The sequence below is a fragment of the Diabrotica undecimpunctata genome, chromosome 4 (genome assembly GCF_040954645.1).
Source record: "Diabrotica undecimpunctata isolate CICGRU chromosome 4, icDiaUnde3, whole genome shotgun sequence".
Classification (NCBI taxonomy): Eukaryota; Metazoa; Arthropoda; class Insecta; order Coleoptera; family Chrysomelidae; genus Diabrotica; species Diabrotica undecimpunctata.
The window spans coordinates 19,748,682-19,763,987 of record NC_092806.1 but is presented as its reverse complement, the minus strand read 5'-3'; the positions used below and the strand labels follow the sequence as shown (position 1 = coordinate 19,763,987).

Here is a 15,306-nt window from a genome sequence, read left to right as displayed (position 1 = left end):
AATTCTTTAAAAAAACAAGGATTTCGTTATTGGTAAAGGTAAATTGGTGCCTTTGAATCCATTCCTAGATAACAACGGAATCTTAAGAGTTGGTGGTAAGCTTCTTCGATCCTCGTTATCTGAGTCGCAAAAACATCCAATTTTGCTGCCAGCTAATCACTACATTACTCGATTAATTATACGTGAAGAACACGTAAAATTAAAACATGCTGGTCCCGAAGCTACCTTGTACTTCGTGGAGACGGACGTAATGTAACTCGAAAAATTTTACATCGATGCATCCCTTGTTTTCGCGTAAAACCTCGTCCGGCTAATCATAAAATGGGTATCTTAGTAACTCCCTCCCCTCTTCTAGTGGTTTCTGTTAGGCATTTTGGAATGTATATTCAGTAGTATCAAACGAAACTCAGTTCTGTAAACATGTATAGTAAGCAGTAAATAAATCTATGAAAATGATTATCATCATCATACTCTTTAACTTTATTTCTATGCTGGGTCGGCTTCCCTAATTACATTTCTTTATAATTTTCTATTTTGGATCATACCAATATCAATCTCCTTTACCGACATATCCTGCCTAAGAGTCTCCCTCCGGGTCATCTTTGGTCTTCCTCTCCTGCTCTCAGGAACGTACAAATCAGTAATTCTTATGAATATTTCACTATTGTTAGTTAAAGCGTTAAAAGTTTTTTATGATGTGTAAAAAGTGTTAATGTAATTTATCTGTTGTTGCTTATTTGTCTACTTATTAATAATTTATTTTTTTATTTTTTCAGAAAAATCATTTAATTCGACGTCTCAGTCTTCTAAATAGACCGAGAACTATTTCAATTCCCAAGTATTTAGTCATACAAGAGTAGCGTGAAAGACATCGATATGCTGTATATTTCGTTTTTAAGAATCAAATATTTGTATTTATATTTTTTTCATTGAATTCGAAAAAAATTGTGTTACTTGATTATAAAATAAAGTGTTTCCTTTATATGTTTATATTTTTAATTAGTGCCCATCCTAACAAAGATCTTGAGGGCTAGACTAGCACTAGGTTATATAGGTACCAAAAGCTTGGGACAGCTGTAACGGTGGTGTACAAACACAAAATAGGACGTAAGACAACGCCCTGCCTAAATCCTACTTAAACCACACTTAATCAATAGAGGTACATACAAATGTTAACATGCTTTATCCCTGATCAACGTAAATTCTGTCATGCATGTAATTTGGCATTTCGAGACCAATTTTTCCAGCAGGACGGGGCAACTTGCGATACTGCGCAATTTCTTCAGGGATATTTTCCAAGCAGATTCATTTCACGATTTACTGACTTCCTTTATCCTTTACATTTTCCAGACCTCACATCTCCCGACGCATACATTTGGGGCATGCGTGCTGAAACTGCCGATTTTAAACGAGCGCCACAAACCATCGATAAATTAAAGGATGCCGTTAGAGCTTTCTTCGCGGACCTGAGACAATACAGATTAGTCTATCTTGAGTGATGTGAAGCACATTTAGAACTTGTAATAAAGTATCAATAATATGTATCTCTTAAAACAATAAAATAATTACAAGTTCAGTACTGTTTATTTTGTGTTATACTGGATTATGGAACGATTAAAACAAAGGTACCCACAAAAGCCCAAGTAGTATGATGAAGCTTAAAACAATATCTGGTAGAAAGGATCGAGGAATGAAGATGTAATCTCTTGTATAATAAAGAGTTTGCGCTGGATATTATAAAAACAATTGAAAACGTGTATCAAAACGGAACCTATAAATACAGACAATGGAATAAGATAGGGGATTCACTAATACCCAGGGTATTTAATTTAATCATGGATAAAGTCATAAAGAGCGTCAATAAATGAAGAGGACACAGAATGGGAGAACTTCTTATTCTTTTGTGCCTCTCCTATCGGAGATTGGATATCATTAGGGCGATTCTAATTTTATTTACTGCTGTTTTGAATAATTCGTTAGTGGTACAGCCAAACCACTCTCTTAAATTTCTCATCCAAGACATTCTTCTACGGCCTGGATTTCTGCATCCTTGGATTTTTCCTTACATTATATTTTGTAGGAATGTGTACTTTTGTTCTCTCATCAGGTGGCCAAAGTATCATCAGGTGGCCAAAGTATTCATCTTTTCTCTTTTTATATTCAGCATAACTTCTGGATCGTTATTTATTCTGCGTATTACCTCTTCGTTTGTAATTTTATCCGCCCAACTTATTTTTAGTATACGGCGGTAGAACCACATCTCAAAGCTTTCAAGATTTTTAACATTCCTCTGTTTATGCCTCAACACCGTAAAGCAAAGTACTGAATACATAGCATTTTAACATTCTAGTTCGTAGCTGAATGCTAATATCACGATTACAAAATGGGAGAACAATGAAATCAAAATTCTTGGTAACGCAGACGATGCAATATTGATAACCTAAAATGAAGATCTTCTTCTTCTTTGTCAACCATTTTCCATCCACTCCTGAATGTAGGTCTCTCCCAATTGCTTCCATCTTTCTCTATCTTGCGCCAATCTAATCCACTGTTTGCCTGCCACTGTTCTTATGTCATCTACCCATCTTTTTTGAGGTCTTCCCGTGCTTCTTGTTGTCGTCCTTGGTCTCCATTCTAGAATTCTCCGTGTCCACCTGTTGTCATTATATCGGGCTACGTGACCTGCCCAGCGCCATTTCATTTTTGCAATTTCTTCTACAATATCCCTAATCTTCGTTCTACGTCTTATCTCGGTGTTTCTAATCTTGTCTCTTAATGATATTCCAAGCATGATTCGTTCCATTGCTCTTTGCGTTGTTTCTAATTTTTTAGCAGATTTTTTGGTAAGGGCTACTGTCTCCAAGCCGTAAGTACAAACTGGTAGTATGCATGTGTTATACACCTTTTTCTTTAAGTTTACAGGAATGGAGGTGTTTTTCAAGATATATGCTAATTTGCCAAAAGCGCCCCATGCCAGTTGTGTTCTTCTTTTAATTTCAGCATCTTGATTTGGTTTTCCTAGTTTGATAACATGACCTAGATATACATAATGTTCAACATTTTCTATGGTATGATTTTGTATTGTTATATTTGTCTGGTCTCGGCTCAGTATTTTTGTTTGGCTGTAGTTCATTTTTAAGCCTACCGCTCCTGAAACTGCATTTAATTGTTGTAACATATCATTTAGTTCTTGGATATTATCGGCTATTAAAACTATGTCATCTGCGAATCGCAAGTGGTTTAAGTATGATCCGTCGACGTTGATACCCTTATTGTTCCATTCTAGTTTCTTAAAAATGTCTTCTAGAGCAAGGGTAAATAGTTTTGGAGAGATGGTGTCTCTTTGTCTTACTCCCCGTTGTAGTCTTATGGGATTAGTTTTTGTGCTTTCGTCCAGCTTTATCTTTAAATGAAGATAGATAGTCTTCAAAGACTAGTTCACAGATTTAATACAAGAGCAAAAGAATTTAACATAGCAATGTCAACTCAGAAAACTAGACCAATACTAATCAGTAAAGAATCAATAATATATGAACTGAAAGTCGATAGAGTTAGCACTAAACAAGTAATGGAAATAAAGTACTTAGAGATTATACTGTCCAGGTATAGAGACGTTGAAAAAGAACTGGGAGATCAAGTACAAAGAGTAAATAGGTTAGCGGAATGCCTTAATAATACTATATGGCATAATCGTCTCATTAACTGTGAGATAATTCAAGAATCTACAAGGCCAGTATAACAACAATAATGGTATAAACTTTGATGAAATGAAAGGCAGATATCGAGCACGGTTTTATTAATTAAATCTTCGAGTATACCCATAAAAAATTATTAATTTTATACTTTGATCAACATTACTATTTTATTCTTCAACAATTTACAAAACTAGCTTGCTCAGGTTCAACTGATTTATAGTTGGTGTTAATTACACTCTCCATACCTCTGCGTAATTTAGATATACCATCTCCACAGTTGTATAGTTCAACATCTCCCACTGTTGGTCAGTTGGTCTTGAGTAAAATTTTTACATATTAATTTTATAGTTCTCCCATTGACTGGGGGTTTAACTGAACTACTTGAATTATACCCCATTTATACACGGCTTTCAATTTTAGTTTTTTAATTTTTAGTATTCTAATTTCATAGTCAGATTTCTTCTTTTCTACAGTATTGATAGCGACTGGTAGACCCTTTTATTGTAGTCAACCACCCACTGTCTAATAGATTGTTTAGTCTATCTCTTACATTTATACTTTATGTCCACTTCAGTTGCTCTCAAACTAACATCCTAATTATTATAGACAGGTTTAAGTGTGAGATCTGGATTATGCAATCTAGTTAAAATATTCTATATGTCATATTACATCAGTTGATTTCCTATAGTAGTGTCAGTTGGACCTTTGGCCAATGCTTAGTTACATAGAACTTTGAAATGTGCAGATCAAATGTACATGATTGTGACTGCCCATCCAAGCTGTCATATGTCATATGTCACCTTAACATTTCCGTTAATACCATTCTCTCTCCCGTTGCCGACCAGAATGTAGTTTGACTATTTTTTAAATAATTTTAAACTGTTTGTCCTTGTTTAGTATAGTGTTATGTACAATTTTATGTTTAATTTTATGTTTATGACATTCTGCGATTGTTGGATAGCCCGAAATTGACTAAGTAAGTCTAAAACGTTAATCACAAAAAAACTTTTATCGTCCATTAACTTCGAGTTTTTATCGAAGTTAATCAATTTCTTCATTTAAAAAATCGTTTCTTGGCTTATTTCAGATGCCCCTGAAGATGCTCTAGGAAGCAAAAGTACTTGGGCAAGGTTTAATTAATAAAACTGTGCTCGATATCTGCCTTTCATTTCATCAAAGTTTATTTATTCGAGCATTCAACCTTATATCAAATTATATCAATAATGGTATACGCATCAGAAACACGACACAAAACACAGAGAGTGCTGGAAACGCCAGAAATGGGAATACTCAGAAATCTACAGGAAACACACTGAGAGACAGAATAAGGAGTGACGAGATCAGGACAAAATGTAATTTACAGTGTATAAATGGATGGAAACTAAATATAAGCAAAGAATGGGACAATCACATCAGTAGAATGCTAAACACAACAGTAGTTAAAGTATCAAGGGTCAAATCACCATATAGGAGAAGAAGTATCGGCCGATCGCACCAGAGATGGAGTGAAAATCGTTCATAGAGACAATAATCCGCCAATCAACAAGCAAAATTGCTTAGAGAGGAAAGTAGCTGAAATTGTACCGGCGCCAATATTGTACCACCGCTATATTTATTCTTTATGAGGAAGCCAGAGCGCTCTTATGTCGTTTAGTGGAACTAGTTACTATCTAGAGTTGAGTGCTGAAGTTTTACAACGTTCACATTTATGTTCACGATCACATTTTGTCGATTTTGTTTTCTCGAATTTTTTGTATTTCATGGTGTTTCAGTATAATTTTCTAGTTCCATACGTAAGGTTACAGCATCTGTAATGGTATTTGCAAACCATTTTGATTACTAAATACAAGAAAAGCATGTATTTAGGTGTATAAAACTTACTTGTTTCCCTTTGCCGGACCATTTTTAGGTTAGGAATCGTAGTTTATTTACATAAAGTGCAAGTTTGCCATATTGTACCACCCCGAGTTGCCTATATTGTACCGGTACAATTTTAGATACCATTGGGTATTTAAGACCTACTTATTTTCAAAAATAAATAAATAAATAAATAAATAAATAAATAACACACACCGTTCTTGTGTTTTTTGATGCCCAAAGGAAAATATAGGACTTGGAATGTGGACGAGATGAGCCGGGCTCATTTCGTAATGGAGACATGGGATTAAATGAATGCCGCATGCAGTATGGAGTCCCTAAGCCTACCTTGCTCCGTCACCTTAAGGGGATCAATGTTAAGGCCAATAAAAAAACGAAGGCTTTTGGCCGAGACAGTGTGTTACCAACAGTAGTGGAGAAGGAGCTATTATAGTTGATCACATTTTAAAACTGGAGACGTTGATGTTTGGCATCACGATCTATGATGTTCGACGGCTTGCATTTTAAATCGTCGAGAGAAATAGAATACCATATAATTTTAATAAAGAATCCCAAATGACAGGAAATAAGTACTTATATGCTTTCAAAGCTCGTCATAAGGACATAATCTCACCGAGATAACCTCAATCAACGTCCATGATGCGCGCAAAAGGATTCAATAAAAGGAATGATTACGTCTTTTTTGACTTTCTGGAAAAAATTGTTGATGAGAATAATATTGATGCAAGTCGCATATTTAACGTTGACGAAACGGGTGTCAGCACTGTGCAGAACAAATCCCAAAAGGTTCTGGCACAAAAAGGTAAAAGGCAAGTTGAGTCAGTGTCCAGTGGAGAACGTGGAGTCAACACGATAGTTGTTTGCTGTGTGAATGCTTCAGGAATTTACGTTCCACCTATGCTTATATTTAAGCGTATACGAATGTACAATGATTTGAAGGTTGGTGCTCCACCAGGGAGTACGGTTAGAGATAAAAATCAGGCTACATGACTAGTGATCTCTTTGATCACTAGTCATGTAGCCTGACTGATTGAAAAAAAAAGTTATTTTGGTACTTTATGGGCACACAACGCACTAAAAGAATCTTGAAGCAATTTTACGTGCTGGAGAGCACGGTGTAATAATGCCACAATTACCTGGACCAGCCTTTGGATAGATCATTGTTTAAGCCTTTCAAAGGCTACTACACTCAATCAGTTGAAAATTAGCTTCGTTCTAACCCCGGATTATGTGTTACACAACTTCACATAGCTGGCTTGATTTCTAAAGCTTATGGGAGAGTAGCAAGCATAGAAATTGCAGTCAATGGTTTCAGAACTAGTGGAGTATGACCTATTGATCGCATGGTCTTCAAAGATCATAACATAAAAATTAAATGAATTTAATTGTCTAATGAGATAAACAAGGAACCACTTAGATCTACAACAGGAGCTAACATAGAGTACGAAATAATCTGGCCTGAACTACGCAGTCCTAAAGGGAGTTTAGCTACGACTTTCAATTGATTCAATTTCACCGATGACGAAGCCTCATCGAAAATCCAAGAAGGGAACAGCACAAAAGGCACTGGTTTTGACGGAAAGTCCCTATAAAAATAAATTAGAATTCGCTAAAACAACAACAGTTAGCGCAGTAACAGATAAAACAAATAAAAATGAAATTATGGAAGGTTAAACCGAAATCGTCGAAGAAACTTTTAAGTGCTCCAAAAATAAAACTAGAATATACTTACTTACTTACTAGCCAACGCCCACCCTTGGCATGTTAGCCATTTGGTGGCGCGCTGACCAGTATAGACGAGCCGTTTCTCGTAGGCGATCTTCATCCTCCTCGTGTGGGTCTGTTTTCAGGGCTGGGCACTCTGGAAGGTGAGCAGCATCCATCTGGGGCTGATCACATAATGGACAGTTGTCATTTTCGCGGACGCCGATGCGATGTAGATGGGAGGCCAGGTAGTCATGCCCCGTAGTTGTTCTGAACACGGCTACACTAATGGGTCTCGGCAAGTTGCGAGGGATTGGTGACTCTATTAGGTGGGCCCAAGATTTTCCAGCACCGGCTTGTATTTGCTACTCTTTTATCTTCGCTTTGATTCCTCTTCTAATGGTGGACTTTGCTGATGTGTACGATTGGAAGCTAGGGGGCTGTGGAAGAGTAGTGCCTTCTTTTGCAAGTTCATCCGCCGCTTCATTTCCTTCAACACCGACATGACTAGGGATCCATTGTAGAGTAATCAGCCACCCTTTTTCCATCAAGTTCGATAGTTGGACACGACAAGATATTGTTTTGGCACAGTCCACATTTCCAACACAGGGTGTTGGAAATTCTCAAGATTTTTTGCAGCTTCGTGTATAGCAGCATATAAATAGCAGCATAAAACTAGAATATGAAACTATTCTTAAAAGGAAAAAGAAGCTGTCAAGAAAACTTAGCAAAAAAGAAATGTGAAAATCCTACAAAATCTGTTCTTTTAAATGCCGCGTCAAGCTCAAATCTACCTGACGTTGTTATAGAGATGTGTGTTGATGAGTGGTTATGTTCAATTTGCGAGGAAAAAAAATTGAAGACATGATTCAATGCACCAAATGCCGTTCATAGAGCCACGAACTTTGTGCTGAAGTCCAACCTGGAACCCAAACATTTTCATGCTTTGAATGTAAATATAAATATTATGTACGTTCAAACTGAATAATTTCTGATATTGGGGAAACCCATGGTACAATAAAGGTAACTAGTTTTCTAAATTGTACCACTTGCAACCTACCAGGAAAACTTACTTTTTTAACAGTAAAATCAATGATATCAAGTTACAAAAATTATTGTGTGTGTGTAAATGTTTATTATTTGTTCTGATACATCGTTCAATTAAATATGAAGTATATTGGCAACTCTCCCCTATAAAGGGAGAAGAAGAAATGCTATAAATTAATGTATGGAATATTGCAGAGAATCTGTAGAAAAAATGTAGAGTATCCGTCTAATTTTGCGGTCCTCGATCAAAATTTACAAATGTAAATAAAACTTTTCTATAAATGATTGTAAACTTTTTGAGCAATACAAAGAATTCCGTGCAATTCTTAGGACAGTCCAGAACAAGTTGGTTGTGTGTATATTTAGAAGAAGGATATCATAAAAGCTCCAGACCTAAATATAAACTCTTCATAAGACAAAAAACCCCTAAGTCAACGGAGAGAACTGTAACTGTAACACATTTCTATTAATAGGCGTGTACTTTCTCGTGAATAGAATCATTTAAAAATAGAAAGTCTATTGTGGGATCCTACGAAAATACTATCGATGCTCTTAAAAATAGGTTTATACAAATCTTCGAGGACAAAACTGTTCTATCGGCGTGACAAAAATTTTTGAAAACATTGTTAAGGAAAAGTAGTCATAATCATCCACATAATGATAATCAAAATAGAGGAATAATTATTTAGAATGCGAGGACTTGATTCGAAACTAGACCTGTAGAAAGTAATGAAAAGGAATAGAGATTAGTTTAGTTTATACAAGAAAAGAGTTATTGGTAATGTCTTACAAATAAATTTTACAAACTACCCTCTAGAAAATTATCTATACATCAGGAAATCAGCTCTAGAAACAAAAGAAAAAATAGTAAAAAAGCAAATTTAGTATATCGATTAATCGAGAATGACTATTTCAATTGATTGGATAATTGATATTCGTCAAAACAACCTTAGTATGATGCTTGTAAAGGTAGTGATCGACATACGAGTCTATACGACGTACTGCGATTTTAAAGAATATCGGAATTACTCACGGCTCGTTGGTGTTGATAGACTAGCAAGCAAAAACGTCGTGTTTGAATGAGAATTGAACTATAAAGCATGTTTTGTTTGAAGTCTAAAGTTGTGTGTTATGTCGCTGTAGCACACCGCGAAATAATGAAAAAGAAACGAAAACGCTGTAGAGTTTGGGTTAAAAATTGGATAGAAAAAAGGCAAGAATCGTCTCATACCCATTTAATTCAAAAATTATTACCACTTAATTTCAGAAATTATCTGAGAATGTTTGGAGAATCATACAATGAATTGTTGTCTTTAGTGACACCTGTAGTACAAAAACAAGATACTACTTATAATGCGAGAAGTGGAAAAATCGAAAAAATCTGGCAAATACTCGACTCGCCGGCCGTGATTGATACGCAGTTTCATTAAAGCCAAGTAAAAAATATGACAAACATGATGAGCCATGAGCCAGACTTATCATCATCATCTGGATGCAAGAAGCCTCAGGAGAGCAGATGGAGATACAGACCATCACCTAGTAAGAGCAAAAATCAGAATGAGAATATCTTCAGAGAAACCTAAAGCCAACGAAACATTGGGACAATGTAACATCGAGAAAATTCAAAATGAGGAAATTCGAAAAAATGACAAACAAGAAATTAAACAGCATCTAAATACAGTAGACCAGAGCAATGATGTCGAAAGGCTGTGACAACAAATGGAAAAATCAATTACGGAGTCAGCAGAACTAATAATAGGAAAAGCAGGAAGAGAACAAGGAAATGATTTTGATAGAGAATGTCAAGAAAAACTACACGACAGACAGATAAAGGAAAACATTATGCTTTAACAAGGAACAGCAGAAAGTAAAGAAAGCTATGCAACTTTACGCCGAGAAATAAGAAAATTAATTAGACGGAAAAAAGGAAGTACGAACAACAGAAATACGAAGGAATGGAAAGGAATGGGCAACAGTCAAATAGTCGAGCATTTTACAAATCAGTGTCAAACGAAAAGAAAGGCTTCAGACCTAGATGCGTGTCTGTACTCAGAAAAAATGATGAATTAATAATAAATGAAGAAGAACTGCTCCAAACATGGCAAAAATATTTGAATACTTTACTAAACATACATTAAGAGGAAGAACATGGAGAAAATATATATTTTGGGGTGGACCTACCGGTAGAGCATCCCAAAATAGATGAAACATTGCAAGCAATTAACAAATTGAAGAACGGAAAAGCTCCAGGCTCTGACAATATACTGGCTGAATTCGTTAAGTACGGAGGAAAAACTCTACATAGACAAATACACAAACTAATAACACTTATATGGAACGAAGAGAAAATACCAACAAAATGGTACGAAAGTGTAATAATCCCCATCCATAAAAAGGGAGACAAAACCAAGTGCCCTAATTATAGAGGCATCTCCCTACTTAATACGGCATATAAAATCTTATTGAACATCCTATTAAGTAGGCTGACACCGTTTGTAGAAAATTTCATGGGGGAATACCAAGCCGGCTTCAGAAAACATAGATCGACCATAGATCAGATCTTTACTCTAAGACAGATGCTTGAAAAAGGATGGGAATTCAATAGAACTATCCATAATCTCTTCATAGATTTCCGGCAAGCGTACGACAGCATTAAAAGGGATCAGATGTGGAATGCAATGGCATTTGGAACTTTCAGTTCCAAAAAAACTTATCCAGCTTGTTAAGCTATGTGTGAATAGCTGTAGATCCAGAGTACGGATAGGTAACAAACTCTCAGAATCTTTCGACATAAGCAGTGGCCTGTCACCTCTCCTCTTTAATATCATCCTGGAGAAAGTAGTAACAGCAGCACAACTTAAAACAGAATTACTGACAGTAAATGGACCAAAATTACTACTAGCATACGCAGATGATATTAACATTGTGGGAAACACAGTCGCCAATGTGAAGGAGATTTTTAATAAATTGGAGGTAGAGGCAAAGAAAACTGATTTAAGGGTAAACGAAGAGAAAACCAAATACATACGCATCAACAGACAAAAGGGACGAGATAGAATAGAAGAAATTGTTACAGTAGACCCATATAACTTTGAAAGAGTGGTGAGTTTTAAATATCTCGGAACAACAATCACTGCAGATAACGATATCGCGGAAGAGATTAAATGAAGAATTCAGGCAGCAAACAGATGTATGTACAGCCTCCACAATACTATTAAATCTAAAAGCCTAACACAAACATCAAATATTAGAATATATAAAACGGTGATTAGACCGGTGCTCATGTATGGGTGTGAGACGTGGACCCTGACCAAAGAAACTGAAAGAAAACTTAGATTTTTTGAGAGGAAAATCCCCAGAAGAATCTTTGGGCCTTATCACGACATTAATAGCAACCGAATGAGAACAAATGCTGAGGACAAGCAGATGTATAGAGCGAGCGATATAGTCCAAGAGATTAAATCTCAAGTTTAAGATGGGCTGGCCATGTCCATAGACTCCCTAATAACCGCCTTGCCAAGTTAATATGGGAAGAAGCCCCCACAGGAAGAAGAACCTTAGGACGTCCACGAATGCGATGGAGAGACAATATATGGCCAGATCTAAGGACAATGGTGCTACCCACTGACCCAACTATTATGGACGACCGTTCAAGATGAAAGCAAGTTGTGCAGTCAGCCAAAACCCACCCCGGGTTGTAGTGCTACGAGAAGAAGAAGAAGAAGTTGTGCTACAGCTCTAGTCGAGCCTCGACCTTCCCCAGTCTATTTCTCCAGTCGTTTCTGTTCAGCGTCAATCTGTTGTGTTCGTCAATTTGATCAAAGTTGAATGGTCGTGTGGCAGGTAGATCTTTAAAATTTGAACACACTTTAATGATGACGTCATTAGGTCAGTTTGCTCAAACTAGTTTGATTAAATATTTGACCGTCTGATACGAACTTTATCCTAATATTTTGAACAAACCATATTGTCATTTCTGTTGGTTGTTAGTAGATTGTCAAAGCAAATTATACTGCTCGGCATAGGTTAACGGTGTTTTTGTTAGAAACACCGAAACACAGCAACATATTAACGCAGCTTTATCTTACAATAATTGGGGTACAAGGTAATACCATTGATACTTTATTACAGAGCGAAATCGGCAGTAAAAATACTTTCTGACGAAATGTACTGCGTTGTATAATTAATGTTATAATTTACTTAAGCATCATGCAAGGGATCCAGGACCGATTTTCATTTTCGGGGGGGGGGGGGGGGAAGTTTGTCGGAGCTAAATATTTTTAAAAATTAGGGTTAAAATGGTGAGTTTTAAGCCACTTTTCCCACACTTTTCAATGCCATAAAGACATTTAAAACTTATCGTTATTAAATTATTTTTATTTGTATGCCAACGAAAAATCTTAAAATTTTAACCTAAAACCCCATGAAGCCCAACAAGTGCAGAGAAAGCAATGTAGTTTAGTTTACGAAATTAAAATAGCATAAATAAGAGGCAAATAATATTGGTCAAGTTACTTTATTTGTCTAGTACAAAAATTATTCTTGTACACTAAACCTCATACAACAAATTCGAGTCGTCTGTCTCGCTGATGCGCAAATCACTCTATTATCTTTTATTTTTTAGTGTTGGGATCCCACCTAAGTTAGTTATGTTGACCCAACTAACAATGCAAAACGTAAGCTCATGCGTTAAAATTGAAGGAGAAAACTCTACGTTCTTTGACATTAATAATGATCTAAGACAGAGTCAATGTTAAGTAACGATAAATCGGAAAAATATAAAATTACTCTCAATAAAGTATGTCCTACTAGATGGTCTTCAAGGTACGATGCTTTATCCTATAAAAAAATATTCACTGTTTTTAAATCTCTACAGCATGAAAACAATGATTTACAGAAAGCTGGTATTCTACTAAGTAATATTTTAAATAGGCTGAAATCAAAATTTATTTTATGATTTGATAAACGAGTCTAAAAACCTAGCAAAAAAGTAGGGGGTAACAACTATTTTTAAAAATAAAAGTCGAAAAGTTGTTTTAAAAATAAAAGAGTTATCAGAAGATGAGAGGATTTCATACCTGGAATCGTACTTCGGGGTAAATATTTGTATTATTGCTGTTTAGATATTATCGATTTCTCAAACCAAAAAAATAAAGGTTTCAAAGTTTCTGTGACTTGAGTAATACATTTGAAGTATTACAACGCTAGAAACCTTTATCATTTTCAAATGAAATTATAAAAAAGCAAGTCGAAAAAAAGACATTTTTATGAACAGTTACTTCCTTTAAAAATCTGCTTGCAAACTGAAATTTAGAAAACTCAATCAGTTAAAGAACTTACAGAATTATTAAATATAAAATATAATAACCTTACATGCAGTGTTCCGGAGGTAATAACAGCATGTTTTCTGTTTTTAACCCTTCCGGTAAACACTTCCGTAGTTGACAGACGTTTTTCAAAGTTAAAATTGACTATAAACCACCTCAGGACTTCTATGGGACAGGAACGACTATCAGACTTGTCGTTACTCTTTATAGAAACCTAAGATCTATACAGCGTTCCACGTTAAGAAAATAACATTGCGGATGCGGAGATAGGGCCATGTATTTCTTATGGACGATAGAAGCGCAGCGATGCCACGATGAACACAAGCACGATTCAGGTTTGTATAATTTGTATTTTCGTTTTCACAGACATGAATTAAATAATTGTTTTTTAACGTAATTGACCAAAAGTGTCCATTCGAAACAAGAGATGAAAAGTAGGGAAAATGATTTTAATTAAATAAATAGTATTTACAAAAGATAATTTTATTTTATCTTATTTTAATTATAGTAACGACAGTTTATTTGTTTTTCGGTAAGAATATCATATACCATGAATCATAGAAATCAGTAGAAAATATTGCTTAGTTAAATCATGCACTTTGTCGGCTATTAAAGATTTAAAAGCAAATAAACGGACCGCTTGGAATGCGTATATCTAATTACTACTTGCAACTTAAAATAATACGGTGTGCGTATGTCAGCGATTTTATGTCGTTCTCTGAGACTACATAATGATAAGGCTTTGTGGTACTTCAGTTGCTATTCTGACTTTACAGTTAAATGTTAATTGAAAATGGAAATTCGAAAAATATATCGACAATCTAGTAAACCGCATGCCTGAGAGTTTTGGCAACACTGATCTCCATAATCCTAATGTTATTTTCTTAACGTGAAACGCTCTATAGACAATTTTAAATCTTCTTTAGATATAAACGATTTAATAAATAATAACATATTATTGACTCACATGAGCATTTGTATTTGTAATTATATTTGTATACTTTATAATTATATTTAATAAATATGTTGTTCAATGCAAGCGTATTTGCTTATTTTAATCTTCTTCTTCTTCTAATGGCGCTACAACCCTTTGTGAGTCTTGGCCTGCTTAACAATGTTCTTCCATTCTGCCCTGTCGGATACTTTCCTTCGCCACTGCCTGATGTTCATGGTTTTAAGATCCCTCTCTACGTCGTCTATCCATCTTCTACGGGGCCTTCCTCTTGTTCTGTTTCCTTGGGGCTTCCATCTCTGGACTACTTTTACATCTCGATTATCTGGCATTCTTTCTAGGTGACCAAGCCAGTTTAGTCTTTGTGATTTTACAAATCTGACAATATCTGCGCTCTGCATTAGTTCATCCAGCTCGTGGTTCATTTTAATTCTCCACGAACTATCGCTGCATTGGGTTGGTCCAAATATCTTCCTTAGTATTTTGTTGCTTATTTTAATATTATGATAATATTACAAACAAGTAAGTGAGATTTAATACAATCACGTCATAAAATAAGAGTCAAGTAGATGCAGTCAAATATATCGAAAAGTACCAAAGAATATGAGGACAAAGGACCAGCTGGTTGAACGAAAACTGAGGCGTCATTGAATAATTGCTAGAATTACGTTTTTAATATACAGGAGAAAGTCAAAGAATTTAG

General features: G+C 35.4%; 1 protein-coding gene across 1 annotated transcript in view; it reads left to right on the top strand.

The window, feature by feature from the left end:
- Positions 1-938, top strand: part of LOC140438162 (uncharacterized) — a 35,990-nt gene extending 35,052 nt beyond the window's left edge. Inside the window, exon 9 of the mRNA XM_072527873.1 lies at positions 777-938. Coding sequence (XP_072383974.1) covers positions 777-860 — 84 coding nt within the window. The 3' untranslated portion in view covers positions 861-938. The remainder of the gene's footprint in view (positions 1-776) is intronic.
- The last annotated feature ends 14,368 nt before the right edge of the window (positions 939-15,306 follow it).